We start from the raw sequence: 19,261 nt of genomic DNA on the forward strand, positions 1-19,261 counted from the left end.
GCAATAAGACCACGAGCTATATTGTGTATTTCAGATGGTTATTAGTGAAAATGAAGAAAAACAAGTCGAAGTATGGTACTTTATGAAAAAGAGGTCCTTATGATAAAACGTAGACATTCTAAGGTACCAGGTAGCTGGACAATAAGTTAACCAATTGTCCTTCTAATCCAAAACAGCTTTGCCATATAAATATATTAAAGCAGAATATTTAAAAGAAAAAGCAAAGTTAATTATTCTGAGAATTTATTTATATTGTCCCACACAGTGATTATCTAATCAATGGATTCCACTCTGTCGGTAGTAAGTTTGATTTAACCTAACTTCGGAATGCATACATATTAAAAATCTGGACAAGAAACTTTCACTCCTACAACAACGTGAAATGACTGAACTAAAACAGCTCGTACATGAATACGAGTATTTGTTTCCTGATGTTCCAACACGAGGAAATAAACTCTATTATGAAGTGATGTTGTATATTCTACACCCCTGAAACATATCCATTCCAAGATAAATCCTCGCAAGCCGAATATGTAAACAGGAAAATTCAGTGGGTACTGGATAATGAGTTTATAAACTCCAGAAAGTGCATTTGCTGCAATGTACCATTTTTTCTTGTGCCTAAGTCAAACATTTCTTCATGTGTACATACTATAGAAAAGTCAACATTGTCAAAACAAATAGGTTCATTTCCAAGGCCAAGAATATATGGCTGAATGTACATAATTGGATATGCAAAATACACACACTCACACACACACACTCACACATATTTATATCTATCTATCTATCTATCTATCTATCTATCTATCTATCTATCTATCTATATATATATATATATATATATATATATATATATATATATATATATATATATATATATATATATATATATATATATAATTTTGAATTTAATTCACAATGCTGTATAATATACCGTATCTTTTAAATTTTGTTTTGTATACCAGGCAATAAAACTAGTTTATTGAATTCTGTTTACGTTGTTATTTTTACCTTTTCTCTGTTACATAGCTTTAGACTTGGAGTCATAAACGTTTGTAATCATTGATAGCAACCGCTTCCTAAAGGCTGAATTTTGCAATTTGCACAGGAATTTAGAGGATGTATTCTGGCATAGAAGCAATTTAATCTTTAGTGGATCATAATCAATCATTCAATTATGTTACCTGTTGCTAATAGCAAGAGAAAAAACTTCAGAATTTTTTTTCGAAAGATGTTCGAGATAATTATATCAAATTTGACATAATGCAGCTGTTTATGTGAGATTTTTTGTTGAAAAGATATTAACCCCCTTATCACATAGCCTGCTACAAGGAGCGATACGAACACTTTCAAATGAATTCCTCTCACAAAATGGCTCATAAAATGATTTGTACCATATGTGAATGAAATCTTGCTGACATGAATAGCTTTCATGTTTGAACACATATACCATACATCCATCAAAATATAGCCATATTCTTATAAATGAATAGGCATTAAACGAGCTATCGTCCTCATAGTCACTCTTCTTTCCCCCTTCCACCCCACTCTCTCTTTTTCTATGTTCATATCATGTGACGGGATGTAACGTACGACAAGTACCATGTATTTGAAATAACACAGTTCTTGCACAATTAGAAAACAACATAAAATAATTAAAGGTTAATTTTAAAATACAGGATGAAAGTATTTATATAGAATAGGGAACATAACTGATTATTACCTAGTATTGTTCTGACACTTGTTTGCTAAGATCGAATATTACATTTGGTGATATCAGTTCAATTTAAAATGTATTTTAAAATATAATAGACGATTGTAATGTTGAATAGTACCATTAAATACATGTAAACATCACGTGATCCGACAATTAATTAAGTTCTTGAAAAGGTCAAGAAGACCTAATTTCTGATTCGCTGATGATAAGCAGCTGACCTTATTTACAGGTTCGATGTGTGAAGTAAATGGGTCATTGAGCCATTTTATGATTTAGTAATTGCTTGTTACTTATATATTAAAGAACAAACATACGACCCGTTTAAAATTTAATTGTTAACGTGTTGTTAACTAATTAACATTTAATAACTAAAATTATAAACGATTATGCATACCCTATAGATATACAAAATACTTAGTAACACCATGTGATACAGTCTCACGTGAAGTATGTATCATTGTTGTTGTAATTATGATAGTCAGAGTGAATATCATCAGGCGTATTTGGACCGCTTTCCTAAAGAATATGTTCTCAACATGAGCTGAAGGTCATTATAATTATAAAATTGAAGAGTGTTTTCTGGCGAAAACTGCTAACGAAATGATTATTTGAATTACAATAATGGAATAACTACTATCTTGTCTTCCATTTTACAGAGACAAAAGAGGTTGAGCAAGATAGTTTAGTTCTCTTGTTTGGCAACGTTACATCAGAAAGCCTGGAGATGGAAGTTTCCTTACATAGGAATGGTGACGAAAACCCCGACCTTATTGTAAAATGGAACATTAATAATGGAGACATTACAGCTAAGTGGCGGATGAACGATTACAAAAAGATATTCATGGATGGTAATAAAAACATATGGATTGCCAACATAGATACATCTTATGGAGGAAAATATTATATTCAATCTTTTCACAAGCGTGAAGTTGAAATAGTCATATCAGGTGAGTTATATAAATTAACTGATACAGCATGAACCTTCTTTTTAATTTCGTTAATCAGTACCAAAATTGGATCTAACAATAAAGCATATTAGACTTGGTTTTGCTTGCACATGGAAGTCAGATTAGCTCATTATCAATTTTCTGCTTGACCTATGCTGTTTTGATTGCGCTATAAACTAGTTAGTTGAGTCATTCGCATGGTATTTGTTATCATCGTAGTTTCATCTTTCATTTATGAATCCATATGTACCAATATGCATACATTCATCCAAACATCAACACATATACTCATTTACCTAATATTTTTAGTCTAGCGTGAACATTCTTTTTTATTTTGTCACTCAGTACCGAAATCAGAAACAAAAGAGCCTTACAACACATATGACGTGGTCTTGATTACATCTCTTAGCGTTAGCAATTGCATGCCTGGTTTCAGATGTTATATTTTGCTTTAAGCACTGCTTATTTCATTTATTTACGTCTTAGCTTTATACCATATGTTCTTGTATGGAGCATTTACAGATCAGCGTTTTTGTCTTTTACGTGTATGTCTGAACATCCACTCACCCTCTATTACTTAGTACGTTTTCGCTTAGATCAATGTCACTTGCACTTTTGTATGGAGTGCTATAAGACAGCGTGTCTTAATGCCACTTGGTGAATGTAACTTCATCCAGTGCAGCTCATAACATTTGTTTTTTCTGTAGACGTTATTTGTGAAGCATCTAATTCCAGCTAGTCTGAATAATTGAAATTAAAATTACATAAAACAGAGAGTTTGAACTATTGCCATAAAATACTACACCATGTCAGCATGCTGGGTTGTTTTCGTCATGGAGATATTGACTTTGATAGTTGAATATCCAATTTTAAATAATGCGAAACCTGGGTTATTCGTATTGGATATACAAAGAATGACTGATTTTGTATGCGATTTTCGGATTGATCACTGATGAATAACAAGGATATATTTACGTGGTAGAAGTCCATATGAGGAAATAATCCAAACAATGAGTATATATCCATAGTGCATAAAAAGACAAATTGCACTGGTTTAGAATCTTTTAGAAGTCGTCTCCTTCAGAGATAAAATACGCAATTTATTATGGATTTTGATATGCTGAATTCAAATATGACAATTATAACAACTGATTGGCTACTATTTCCAAGATAATTAAGTTTTTAGATTTTACGTCTATGTATATTGTGTATTATTATTATTATTATTATGGTTGCTTTACATGATAATATTTCACCTATCCTGTTTATGTAACACTTTAAAAACAGCAAAAAGGTGATATTAATATAATTGTTTATGAAATGTAAGGCAAAAACTATTATGTGTATATAAGTACATAGTTATTCCTTATTCAGTGTCTACTCAGCGTTTATTGGAAGTCTTGTGTATTCATTAAATGGAGTATCTCCTTTAAATGACCATCAATAGTTTGCAATGATTGGTGGGCTCCATTTTCCCTGATTGCGTTTTTTCATTGTTGCAATGTCCTGGTGAAATATCTTGCCTTGCTGGATTCTCACTGCTCTGCAGTTTGGTGGAAAAAGTTTTGGATGAGTGCTCAAAAATGGTATCGTTTGTAACATGTTGAAAACAAGGCTTTTCTATGCCATGAAGATGTTATCTACCAACTCCATGTAGTTGACTGCCTTGTTGTTTCCGTGAAACTTTGTTGCCACTAACGGGAAGTCTTTCCATACCGTCATGTCCTTGCCATGCAGTGCAAAGTCAAATCCATCATCTCAAAGAAATTCACGACTCTGGGGATCAACAAAGTCACCTTCCTTTATCTTAGCGTCACGTAATCTTGGAAATTTTCCATGGATGTACTTGAATGATGCTTATGTGTTGTCGTAGGCCTTGACAAAGGTCATAATCAGACCCTGCTTGTAACAAAATCATCCTTGATTCAACAAGTGGTGGATGCTGAACACTTTTCATCCCATTCTACAATGACTGCCGGAGTGGCCAATCTCTCTATGTAGTGGGAATCTCTCGCACAACTATCCCATTCGAAGAGAAAACAACAGTACTTTGTGTATCTATTCTGCAGATCAAGCAAGAGAGCGAGAACCTTCAAATCGCCACATTGTTGCCACTAACGCTGGTCACAGTGTATCTACCACAAACGTTGTTTCATGTAGTCATAGGTTTTCTTTCATGTGGACTGCAACACTGTCTGGAATTGACGTCAAAACATTGCAATTATGCCGCAAAACAGATTTAAGACTCTTGTTCGATGAATCATTTAACAGTCTCCAACCGTCTGGATCATGAACGATATTGAGCGTTGCCATCACTCCATTGGTGTTTTTGAAGGCTACAAGATCACCTTCTGTGAAGACGAATGGGAAAAAATCATTTTAATGATCATTTAGTTTACTTTGTGTTATGAGGTATGGTTAAGAGGATGAGGATGGGAGAAAATATGGATCATATGACAGTGATGGTTCAGGACTAGAAGTTTCGTCTCTTCCTCGTCTGATTCAAGTGAGAATGATTCCTGATCAGGAACCGGCAGTCCATCTTCGTGGGGTACTAGGTGTAAATCTGATGGAATGTATGGATAATACACAGTCCACGTTTTCTTCTTTAACACACCTTTCTCAACTGGAGACACATGCAGAAGCGACAATTGCTGATATGATACGTTGGCTCTCTCAAACTCATTGTCACATCAAAGGCACATATATCCATTTATGTTCAAACACTGGCGACGATTTGTTGCACAAGTGTTAAAACACACGTGTGCGGCCCACCTATTGTCTTGATCTCCAATTTTGCATTCAAAATAATGGTGATATGCTTTCTAAACCATAGTGGTTATGCTTCGCTTTTGAGATGCAAAGGTCACTTCACCACAAACATAGCAGAAGTTATCCGCACTATTCACACAAGTACAAGGAATCTCTGCTCACTTTGGCTAAACAGAAATATGTCCATTTGAAAATCAAACACTGACTTATAAGAGACCACGACACTGTATGATTTCTAGAGCTGATATAGGGCAATTTGTGCAGCAGACTGATGTTAGTTTTGTTAGGATTGCATCATCCATTACATCTAGGAATAACACGATGCATTTCGTATAATGTATAACGCAAAACCAACTTCAGATTCCATCATTCATTATTTTGCCTAAAAAGCATGTAATGTCCAAACATAGTCATATATTTATTCATAATTTCAAAGATGTGTTTTAGTCATTTCTGGTTTCAATTGAGATCCCTTCCATTTATAACTCACTGATCCTCTGCCATTCCCAAGTCAAGGGCCGTATATACTGACCCAGTATCATATATTTAAAATGAGAGCGAATCAAACTTTTTGGCAAAAGTTTCTTTCTCAGTGACCCAGAATTAGTAAAGTTCGACTACATTTATTTCGGAAGCATTTTGGTTGTAGTCCAGTGTTACGTGATGATATGGAATACTTGGCTCCCCAAACCTCAGGGCATTAAACGAGTCTAAATTATAAATGAAGTCTTCAGTACATTCATAGAACCCATGATGACAAACTGTTGATCACAACTAGGGCTTATCCCCAAACCGAAAGCTTTCAACTTTAATAAAGACCAGTAAATTTCATTAACTTATTTATTCTTCTGAAATCTATATATTTTATAGGAACCGGAAAAAAATATGAATAAAATCTAAAAAATATTAAAAGCTTTAACTAATGCACTTTTATGAAGAAGAATGTTCACTGCTGTTACTCAAACCAGAATTTAGATTTAATCGATTGCTAAGAATATAATTCAAATAATTGTTATAATTATGCGTGCAGGTAGCGAAACTTGACAATGTATAACCTTAAATGCCGGAGTGGTTTCCGTGAATAATTTAATATATCTATTTACACAGCGATGTGGATTTTCTCTTAATTTAATAATTCTTGATATGTAGAAATGACAATCGGAGATTTGTTCGAGTTAATGAAACGTATACATGCATTAACATGTCTTCCATGTACATGATTCCTTCGTTCAAAATTCTGCAATCTGCTAGTGACTTTTTTTTCCCATTTGGTTTTATATGTGTTCATATTTATTCTAATATAATGGGGCCGTTCTAAGACGATATATATTTCTGTATTTATCAATGTTTGAATGTGAGTATATTTATGGAAATATCTCTCAATTTAAAGCTTGAATGAAGATCAATCTTATTAGAAGCGGCCTCAGAATAATAATAAAGTGTCAGTGTTTGTTATGTAATTAATTTACCTCTATACTGCCCGTTTTCCATTCGTCAGTAATTGATATTTTAACCTCTCGAAATTCACTGTACCAAACTTGACAAAATGTGGCAGGGATGATCCTGGCCGAAAGGCTCTGACGTATGCACGTTGTTGCCAATCTGCTATCAATGGTCAAAGACTCTTCAAACACCACTTAACAAACTTTGATAGAATCGAATCTGAAACAGACAGGTATGAAGTGTTTTTGAGTTTTCACAAATGATGCAGATCACCCATCAAATATGAACTAGCAAGCTGAAATAGCACAAAACTTTAACCTGTTTCCCCAAAACTGATCAGCAGAATTTGGCCAGCTTTAACGGAAATTTATCCTGATGTAAAGGCCCATTCATATTTACTTAAGCACACTGCAGTCATCAAATTTTGATGAAAGTACAATAAAGGAGAAACCTTATAAAATATTATTTTCATAGCATATGAAATCATCAACTTTGGAAGAAATTTGTAGAGAAAGCATCCTTTTAATACAGATTTATTAGATAACCATTGTTATTATATGCTAATTTTTTTTCTTCGTTAACTTTTTCATTGTCAGAATTGTTCCATATTTTACGATACTGAACTCATGCGCAACCTCATATTCGACTCATAAAGGAACTACTTTCTATTGTAAACAAACATTGGACGCAAACGCTACAACTTTTGATTTGTAAACAAATCATGTACTCTCGCGTAGTAGGCGCTTTACATTTTGGTTCATTAAGTTTGTTTCTGAATGAAGCAAAGCAGATATTTTGTGGACAGCCACAAACCAGCTGCTTTGGCACATTCAACGTTAACTTTTTTGATACAGTGTTTCTGATTTAGGCTAGCTATACTCTAGACGCCAGAAAGGATCCTTACAAATAACATGCAAGTGACAAGGCATAAACTTTTCTTTTTAGCTGATAAAATAAGAATGGCAAAAAAATACTTACTGTTTGACATCCTGAATTTCCTCAAAATGTACTTTTTTAGTTCTCCAAATCCGTATTACACAAGCCATATCATAGGCTCTCAATCTTGATTGCACATTTCAAAATTATACTGTAATTTCGAATATAAGTGCAATTACATCCTCCTTACTGCACTCAAAATGAAATAAGAATTAAATTCCATAGCATTGTTTTGATAATTACATTTGAAAGACTGCTTATGTTTCTCACATTATGATTTCAAACATTCAGTGACAGAAACTGAAACACATTTGCACATGTGAACACGCTTCTCCCTCGCTTCTTCAATCCGATGTATTTCATGTGGAATTGTCACATATAAATCTAGTCCATAATCACGAAATTTCGTAGAATCGAAACACCAAAAATCTATTCACTCCACATCAAATGGAAACATTGTTGCAATTCGCATTCATTCACAATATGACTCCAAAGTTCAATTTAACTAGACAAGCCCTTTTCTTTCGAAAGTTATGTTTAGCGCGCGACGAAGTTCAAATTTATCTGGACGGAGTTATGTTCGCATTAATAATTTTGCTGTTGTGTAATGATGAATCTGCGCTAGTGTATTAGGTTTAGAATACGGCATACATTCAGTTACGTTGTTTCTTGTAGTTTATTTTGTTAATATAATTAAGCAACAGGTAGAATAATTAAATGAGCATATTAAAAAAGGTTGCTGCATTTGTATTGGAAAATACGAACTCGTTTTTTTCTGATGGATATACTGCACTCCCAAAGTCAAATATTCGCATACAAATGCAGTAACCTATAATTGTTTCTTACGTTTGGAAGATACCAGTCAGGTGAGTGATTTCAAGCTCATTTAGGCCTCTTATTACATGTCCGACTATCCATAAGTCTGCATGTCCACTCCTCCTCTTGTATATTCTTGCTTTCATCTTAGGGCAAATCACACTTTTCATATCTAAATCTTTCCTGAAACGGAGCAAATAATTTGTATAAAATTAATTCTGTGAAAAGAGCTAAATAATATCTATGTAACCAATATCCTTTTCGTACTTTCTGATATATGGTAGTACCATCTCTGATGTAGAAAAATTCTTAAACTTTAACCCGTTTGCAAATAACTTTATTTTCAAATATAGGCCCAAGACAAGTTGTTTTAACAATATGACTTTTCCTAACTCAAATTAGACAGAGGTCCACATTATCGCTAATATTTTAACACAATGTTGAATCCCATTTAAGTAAAATGATTAGAAAGAAAATGTTTAGATTTACTATTTCTTGTGTGAACTCTAGTCCCAAAATAGTAACCTTCAGAAAAACAAATGTGAGTGACCTTGTCTATATAAATTTGGATTTAATTTCATTTCATTAATATCAATGTCTTCTCTTGGTCCCGATATAAATCATTAAATCATAAATCATTACTGTGTTGTTTCGGTTACTGAATATCGGATAAATCTACATAAGATTCTCAATGAAATTGAAAACAGCATTGAAGTCAGAGTGACAGTAGGCTTATTTACACTCAGTTACTGAACACAGTTGCGTCAAGTTTAGAATTGATTCGTGTGCTGTGGACGCGTCAATTCTTTGAACTATATATATATATATATATATATATATATATATATATATATATATATATATATATATATATATATATATATATATATATATATATATATATATATATATATATATATATATATATATATATATATATATATATATATATATATATATATATATATATATATATATATATATATTCATTCCTCAGAACCACGCAGTATAGAAGATTTTGAAATACCATTGTCCGGTGTTTCTGCTCCAGCATATTCCTGTTATTTACGAAAGGCATAAAGCATGAAACGTTTGCCAAACTATCTGCTTTAAAACGTTCCATAAGTACCGATCTTTGAAGATGGTGACCACAGTCTCTATCACCAATGTCAAAGGAACATGAACGTGGGCGGTGTCCAACTATTTCTGTGATACATACCTTCCTATCCCTATCTTCACTTCTCATAGGAAATATATCACCTTCAATATCCTATTTTCAAAAACTTCGGGATAACCTTTCCACACAGAGCTTTCAGCAGGATTATTGGAGTAGTCGTTTAGTTTCTTTCCACTTAAGATCACTTTGGAAACATATTTTAGTATTTTGACAACTGGTTGTTACTCCATGGTCGTTTCGAGTACCTCAAGCAAAATGTCTCTCTGCTGATCTGTAGTGATCTAACTGGGCTTTTTGCCAAGAATGGATAAATTGAAGCTACGTCCAATTCAGGATTGTATATAAATGAGGATATCTTTGCTCAAAAATAAGGGTTTATATCGTGTCCCGCTGTGAGCAGAATATATATAATCCTGGTCCTTTGGGAAGCGACGAAAGCCATGATCTCAGTATTGGCTCGCTTATATGTTTCCTGTCTGACAGGTATGGTTTGCCTCGGAGGTTTACACTTGCACCTCCTTTAGCTTTTCCTTCTCGCATGTGCACAGTGACTGATGATTCCTTACACTTTAACTATAATTATATAAACTGACACTTCATTGTAACATTGGGCTATTTGCTGGTTGTAGAATAGGTAGTTGAAAAAGTAGTTGAAATGTAAACAATTTGGAAATGGAGTTTTGATGTTAGCTAAACGGGTCTAATGTCATCTGGTGTTTCTATATTAATTTGTTATACTTTTCATTAGTAAATAATTTAAGGCTCGCACTGTAATACTTTTGAACAGATCTGCATAGTCGGCAAATTTGTTTGCATCATTTGCCGCCGATACTACACTTTAGGCAAGGCCGATCACATTTTACCAAAAAAGTAATTGCGATTTACATTATTTGTAATAAATTTTCATATTTTCCAAGACATAAGCCTTTACGTTAATTATGTCATAACTTGTTTTATATGTGAATTGTATTCTTCATAGCAAATAATGTTAGTGTATGTGTCTAACCTATACTAACAATCTAGCGTATTAGTATTTCTTGATTTACAGTAGCTAATATTCCATTTATATATATAAAACGAGAGTTTTTACCACATGGAAGCCTCCAATATTTGGTGTCAAAATATGTCCATGTGTAAATAAAATCTTCTTTAAGCTGGCATTCGTTGAAATCACTGCACATATGCATGTATAACAATACATCAAAATCACTCGAAGTTCACCATCTATTGTGCGCTCACATCCAGGAATTTCAAATGTGTTGTTGTGCTAGTTTTATACGTCAAGCTACCATCCCTGAGTGTTGATATTAGTGGTTTTTATATTTTCATGCAAATATTTTTTCAAAGAAACGTAACTATTTCCTATCATTTCCAAATGTTCATTATCATTATAAACAAATGTAACACATTTCTTGTTTCGCAGATATCCGAGCGTATGTAGGGTTTCTATATATTATAATAAAATGTAGGTTTCTGATCGATTTACCCTTGTTGATTTTCACTACTGCTACGTTTTCGCTTGTTGTTTCAATGTCATTGTCATTATCATCATTAGAGCTGTAATCGTTTGTTTCGGGTCCAGTCCATGATAGCGCCCTCTTCATGCACAATATCAATTAATATTTAATCATGACTCTTTCCGATTATTTTGGCTTAGTTGACATCGTCGCTGCTCAAGAATACTTCCTTATTTGTTTAATTTATCACTATTTTGAACACTTACGGTGAAACATCATTTAACATCTGTTGAGCCTCATAGATAAACCTGATGATGAGTTCAGACAAAATAGTGATTCAATATTTTTTGTAAAGTTGTACAAAATCCATTCATATGCCGCAATGAATAAGTTGAATCTCAGAGATCTTTGCAACCCTCAGCAGTAACAAACTGGTTTCATCTTGATTTCTTGGAATTTATTTTCGTCAACGAGACTGCTCGTCCCTTCCAAAATCTCTTGAGTTGATATATTTTGGCGATCTTGTAGTAGAGTCTGTTGAAGTTGATTATATTAGTTACATAATGTGGTTATAAACCACCTTCCTCCCGAAAAATATATCAACAGGATCTCTGCTGATCTCATACATTTAGTTGAAGTTATCTGTCTCTCCTGCCAAAATGGTTTCAAGTTAAGGAAAATATGGAGAAGTGGGTGTATAGTGCTGAAACTTGACGATGTTCAAAATTGGTATGAACTAGCTGCTTTGAGATACATAGTGTTAAATACCAAAAAAATTAAACTCTTATATTTTACACCATTTCATTTTTCTCAGTTTTATGCAGCAAATATATTTATTGTCTCTGTTGTTTGTATAAAAATGTTTTTCTTTTTTTTCACAACACGTCGTGATGATTCTTGAAGTAGAGATACCTCATGTGAATTGACACGATCAAATGACCTTTTTATGTTCATCATCTTTAAAGAAATGTGTAAGTGTAACGTTCAGTATATGAATTTCCTTTTGGGGTAAATATTTGATGCAAATCGTTTTCTTATGGAAGCCTCTTCCACTTCTGATCTTATTTTAAGAATCTGAGCAAGCCATTATAATGCTAAGAAATTGCGTTGTTGGGGGAAATACTTGAATTAAATTGGTTTTCTGATAGTCGTTAGTCCACTCCTCTCTTGTGCTTATCATACGTAATGTATTCAACAGTAAAGTTTAACAGAGATCAACCTTTACCTTGAATTTGCTAAATCTTTAATCATTCAGGTGGTGTCAAATAATGTCATGTTCAGTTTTAATTTTTCCAATGCTAATTTAAATACAAAATTTAATTTTAAAGTCCAGCAGTTTACATAAGAGAGGTTGAAAAAAAGTAATGAGCGCTTGATATTCCTAATTGAATGTATGTTGCCCGTATCGTGATATTTATTTTGGTAACACTAACTATTTACTTCGATCCTAAGAATAAATCTGAAGAGTGTGCAAAACAAGTTCCTACCCAGTATGATAGAGGAGCAGATGTATTGTGTAACAGCCATAAGTTCTGAATGCAGTCAATTTCATATAGAGAGTTAACAGGAAGGACTGAGATATACGGGGAACACCAATACACCAATACACCCTCACATGAACAGTCATGTTTTCGTCATCTGATAATTTTAATGCTCTTCTACAGGCATGCTTAATTTCTTTGTATTCTCTTTATACAGGTAGCTCTAATAATCCGACGATAACAGTCCTTGTAATCATAGCAGTCGTCCTTTTGTCCTTGTTTGCCATGACTTTGGCATTTATATGCTATAAATACGGAAAGTGTCACTGCAAGAAGAGTAAGTTCTGTTTATTTATATATTTTTAGCATTTCTGGCATATTTTTAGCATTTCTGGCAAATTGGCCAAGCAACCTTTATGTACGAATCTGACGCCCATTATCTGTCCTACTTGAATAATTTTGTATTCTTACTGGCAACTTTTCAAAGACTGCGTGATCATTATCCGTTATACAAAGATATGACAATGTTGGTTTCCTTTGTATATGCTGTATTTTCTAAAGACTAATTGCATTTAAATGCATTTCTAATATATATGACAGTGCAATTATCATGAAATGGTTACTGGATCTGTATCTTTAATAAAGATAAACAGCTGTATGTTTTATATTTCTTATAGAATATGATACATCTTACGCGTTTGTCGTTACAAAAATACAATGTCGTCCTATATAACGGAACAATTGATTATCACCTTTGTGTAAACACCAGATGCAAATTATCTAACTATGTTAATACGATGGAGAAGACACAGATATAGCCAGACTAATGATACATTATTGGCTGTCACTGTGTATTAAGAAAGTTGAAAATAATGAAGAATCTAGCTTGTTTAAATGGCACATTTTGAAGATAACGTGTCACTTAATTTAGATGTAAAGACTGTATACTTCATTTCTATTAAATAACGCTTAAAGGAAACAAAAACAAAACACTGGGGTTAAATATTAAACCCAGGAACACACGTATTTGGAGTCTGTGAGTACAAATATGTGATATTAAGAGATGCGAAATCATCACCAGAAGAGTTAGAATGGGTTAAAGGACACTTCACGTAGAACTAATGTAATATCAAAATAATTTTTTTAGACACATTTAAATGCATACATGTAACGGCTGCGTTATTGAGAAATTTAGAGTTTCTTGCTTACTTTCATTATGGTTTGATAGATATATATAGTCTTAATAAGCACTTAGCATAACTGAGTTACACGTCTATCATCAGAACAAACGGTTGGAAAATGTAGTTCCATCTCCATTTGAGAGTGGAAAGAAAATATTTCACAACCCCCACATCCCAAAATCGACAGATCGTAACCTATTGCTCCTAAATTTAATATATCTACGACCAAAGGGATTCTTAGTACTTATAACTAAAGGTATTGTTTACAGTGAGAAAAAGTAAAATATATAGCAGTACCAATTCAAGTTTTCTAACTAGTAATATGTAGGGTGTGTGAGTAATCTTAATTGAAGGAAGGCTTTGACAAGTCTGGGTAAACAGGTCAGTATCATGACATATCGTGATAACAGGGTCATATTCCCGCTGTTTCCGCACCATTTAGTAATGGTGTGATCTTGGGGAAGGGAGCTGTCGTTCTTCTAGTAATGTTTAGCCAAACATGTTCTGAATGTGGGGAAAGGGTGTATGATTACGATATGTGCATATAGAATAGATACAAAAAATAGTGTGCAGAACATAAGAGTAGAGAAAGCAGAAGGGGAAGGACATAAGAAGAAGGAAAAAAGGGAAGGGACAGCAGAGATAAGATGTATTTGGAAATAAGAATCAGATATAGATATACAAGATAGGGAGTTAAGAGAAAGGATACCTAGCAGACATGATGGAGTGATAGATAGATATTCTGAGCGGACAAATATACTGAGAAACAATGTAGAAAACATTAGTTTCAAATTTGGAATAATCCCCAAACGAGATTTGATGAAAGGAGTAATCATATTTTAAAAAAGAACTTGCATATTGACGCAACAATTATGGCCTTCCTTCAGACATGGCAATCGTTACTAAATATATCACAGTTCCTGATGCCAAAAGTATAACAAAAAATCATTTCAATGACATCTTGTCAGATAGTTCTAAATGGTATGTGTGTGTGATTTGAATTTTAACATAGCTTTAACAATTTTTCAGTCATATCGCTAAGATGCCTGCAATGTGGCAGTTTATAGTGATATAGTGAAAACAATGGGGCATCATGCCACAGACATATATAATGGTGTCCCACCCAGTCACATTAGCCTGACACCAGGCCGACCAATCCTAACACTAACTCTTAATGCTGGGCGCCGGACGAGGCAGCTGTTAGTAACAGTTTTATACGTCTTTGGTATGACTCGGCCGGGGATCGATCCCTAGACCTCCTGCATCCGAGGCGAACGCTCTAACCACTAGGCTACCGGAGTGGTGCTAAACGGAATTGGACTAAAGTTTGCAAAATGCATCACGGCATGAAGATCTTACAAACTGATTAAAGTGTGCTGATCTACTTAAATAATCTGAGTAGCCTTATCACAAATAGTAAACCACGAATGTAGTTTTCAAAAGACAATTAACAGAAGATGTTTATATTAAATTGTATCTGACAAAAATGCATCATCGAAAGAAAACGTTTGAATTTTTACAAAATATTTAATTCAACAAATATGGTACTTCTAGCTTGGCAAAGCGAACATTTAAAGGACTTTTTGTAAAAAACTATCATTATCCTTTTTCTCTCAATTCATGTTGACATGTAGAAAGTTATAGTTTTCATCCAAATTCAATTATAGCAACCATTACTAAAAATAGAAACCACTTAAAGCAACTTCAACGAAGCTGCTGGAGAGAATTTAGTCATATTTGACAGAAAGCATTATGGCAAGACATTTTGTTATATTGCTTCAGATAACTCAGATCAACTTTAAAGTGTGGTTGCTGTTCTGAATAGAACTTTACCAAATTTATAGATATCCTCTTTTAAATGCCAGTTTGTCTATAAAAGTAGTATAAATATCTTTCAATGTGGCGTATTGAGAATCAAGTCGGGAGTTATGCAGTATACTCCATAATGCCGAAAAATAGATGAAAATTAATTAGCAAAATAAAACACCTTAGAGATTAATTTAGTAATTTCCAATTTAACCCTGACGGAACAAATATCAGATAAAGATATAACAGGTCAAACTAGGTTAGATAAAGAATATTATGAATAAGTTAAGCCACAAAATCATGCTTGCGTAATCCTGTGAATAGATCTGCCGTGTTATTTGATTTGCATAAGTACCATAACTTGAGATAATTGTCTTTTCAAAGCCAGGTATTGTGTGTTGTGCTGAGTGATAAAATAAAGATCTTAAAGTTTGAAAACTCCAAACAAAACAGATACAGTGTTTCCTCTCTGACGACCACCGATAATTTTCTAGACCAAATGCTATCGAATAACCTAACCAGGGTATACGCAGATAACCATTGCAGGTAAAATGTTATGCTTAGTCGAACCAGACCTGGGCATTCTTGGTGTATTCGTGACGCACATGACCTAGTGTCATCCAAATACATTGAACATTGATTTCATTCAAAATAAAGTATTTCTGATACGTTGTGTATTAAACATAATAAATAGGCTGATATAGTCCGTATCTCGTATGAGTTTTATGTGCAAGATTTATGCTGATGAATGTTGATCATGTATCTATTTTTCCTGCAAATCTTACCACGTGTATGACAGACGTTCTGTCTTTAAGTTATTCAGACTTTAAAACAGGCGTTATGCGAGCTTTGTTAGTTCCGAACCATAAATGATAACACGGAGGGCTTTTCATCACATTGATAGAGCTCTCAACGCCGCTTTAGACTATTTTGTTACAACTATGAGATTTGTACTAGCAGAAATTTGATTAAGCTAGTGAGATAGTCGTGTTTCCTCAAGGCGTATGGTGAATATAAACTAAGGAAAATCAGAGATTAGAGTATTGGAAGCATTTAATTTTGTATGGTTTTCCAGCACAAAATAATCAATCTATTATATAAACTTTTCATATCATTATGATTTCCTTGTCTCAGGTAAAATCAGTTATAATGATTGATAATGCTTTTGATATCACTTTCGCATGATCCAAGCTTTCATTTCAAACAGACGGTACAATTCATTCTTATAGATAAATGCAGTTCCTTATAATAGACATTCTTGGTAATTACAGAAGATAAAGACGAAGGGCAGAACATACCACTGATCGAAAAGTCTCCGTCACCGATAAAAGGTCTTGGTAAGTATAGTGTTCTTACCAAACCGTATTTCTTTTTATCGCTATTCATGTTAAGCTTCTACTGTCCAGATTTCTTTCTTTTGATTCACTACCAATTGACAAACTAATTCGATGAAACTAAGAATTTCATATTATCGTACATAACTTCAAAAATGCTGTTTTTCAATTAATCCATTTCCGCATCGTTGTAGTAGAATATGAGTAAAACACCATATTTTTATTTCATAAATTCTTCATCTCCCACATCACCCATCTAACGTTAATGAATTCATCAATAAGAGTCTTGGTGGACTCAGATGTTTGCTTCCAGAAGCGTCAGACATGACCAGGCAAGTATAGAGGTGCCATTGGTTTTAAACCCATTTACAACAGTAGTATGCTAAATATTTGTGCCAATGTTTATATAAAACGTTTTCTTTTAATATCACTAGCACTTTATTTGTTAGTCCATCGGTCAAAGTTGCTGCCTTCTTTGAGAGTTAAGGAATTTTGTATTCTGCTTGTCAGCAATGTTTTGTTATTCTTTCCCTATCGGGTGCTGGGTATTCTATAATTGTGCCTATTTTTATCGCCATTCAGTCATAGTCGGCGGGAGGTGAGTTATATACACGTGGGGAGGTATATGCTCTCCATTTATCTTCTGATATGTTTTAAAATCCGTTTAGTCGACATGTTAGAAACGTTCTTTAAACAAAACATACATATATACATATATAAATGATATGTGTTGATATTTGATTTGATAATGGGTGGCAACATCCAGCATTATATTCAATTAGCATGACTGGATGGTCTCAAATATCATATATAATTGTTTTGTAGCCTTTTTTTAACCTCAAGACATTCATTTATGATAAAGATTTCCGATATTAAATCGTGGCGAACAGCCGGTTGAACACAAAGTATTGTGTCAAAAGCAAGTTGGCATCACTCCAAGTATTTGAATCCATTACAAAACTATTTTCTTTTGTCTTTTTTAATTAAGGCAGTGGTCTTCAATACTAGAGACAAGTATTGTTGATCGTACCTTATATTTGACTACAGGTTTCGCTCTCTCGTCCGTGTCGTCAGTGCCATTCTTGGCAGGTAGCATATTTGTTGATGTAATATTGCAACCTGTGGGTCTCGGACTCCATGGCAGCCGAAGAATTATGTCAAGAGAGCCTACATTCGACCCAATAGCATGGGGTGGGGCGGGAAATTGTATGAAATTAAGAAAGTGGGTTTCATGTTATAAAAGGATGGGATCTACCTATATATTACTAACGACTTCGCGTCTCACTTTATCCATGCATATGATAATAAACTTATATCATTATTGTTCATTCTTCAGACGATCGCTGTACAGATTGCCATTTTATGCAATGGAGTTCTTTGCTTTGATATTATTTATATAAAGAGGTGAATATAAATTGGTGTACATGTGTCTGATGGTGCTTATCTTCGCTAAGTATGTGTGATTTAGATTTATAACGTATCTTTAGCATTGTTTCAATATATCGCTACGATGTCTGCATTGTATCAGCTTATATTGGTATCTAGCACTGGGGCTTCTTGCCATAGACATGTAACATCATGTGGCACCCAGTCACATTATCTTGACACCGGCCGGACCAGTCCTAACAATTACTTCTTAATGTTGAAGGCTTAGCGAGGATACATACATGGCTGCAGTTAGTGTCATTTTATACGTCTTTGGCATGACTCCGCCGGAGTTCCCGTCTGCGACCTCTTGCATCCGAGGCGGACGCTCTATCCACTGAGGATATCAGAGCAGTTTATTCACTATAATTATGCCAATCTGTCAGTGTAAAGTTTAGTTTGGTCCATCTCTGTTATTTTAAGAATTTCTAAGAAAATGTTTGAAGTTAGTTATTACAGCACCGCCATTATTCGAGATGATATGTTAACCATCATTCTAAATCTATGCAATAAACGTTTACTCGGGAACTAATGTTAGTCTTAGGGAGCACATTACCTAATCTTAGAAGTGTTTTCAACCCTAAATGCATTCTCGGCAAATTTTATAATATTTCGTTTAAATTATTAATTCTGAACTGCAATATAAAACTGTCGAAACTTTACCTATGACCATTATTACTGACACTAGAAAAATACAAAGTTGATAGAAGCCCTAAAAATGAGCTCTTCTCAGAACGTCAAATGAATATGACTAAACATTGAGGAA

General features: G+C 33.7%; 1 protein-coding gene across 2 annotated transcripts in view; it reads left to right on the forward strand.

Annotated features, from left to right (window-relative positions):
- Window positions 1-19,261, forward strand: part of LOC149771943 (uncharacterized) — a 60,012-nt gene that overhangs the window by 29,297 nt on the left and 11,454 nt on the right. For both annotated transcript variants that reach the window (XM_089948061.1, XM_089948060.1), the window contains exons 3-5: window positions 2,377-2,667; window positions 12,967-13,086; window positions 17,008-17,073. In XM_089948061.1, the coding sequence (XP_089804187.1) occupies window positions 2,377-2,667; window positions 12,967-13,086; window positions 17,008-17,073 (477 nt within the window). The remainder of the gene's footprint in view (window positions 1-2,376; window positions 2,668-12,966; window positions 13,087-17,007; window positions 17,074-19,261) is intronic.

Source organism: Sinohyriopsis cumingii, unplaced genomic scaffold (genome assembly GCF_028554795.1).
Source record: "Sinohyriopsis cumingii isolate HCF-2022 unplaced genomic scaffold, ASM2855479v2 utg001564l, whole genome shotgun sequence".
Classification (NCBI taxonomy): domain Eukaryota; kingdom Metazoa; phylum Mollusca; class Bivalvia; order Unionida; family Unionidae; genus Sinohyriopsis; species Sinohyriopsis cumingii.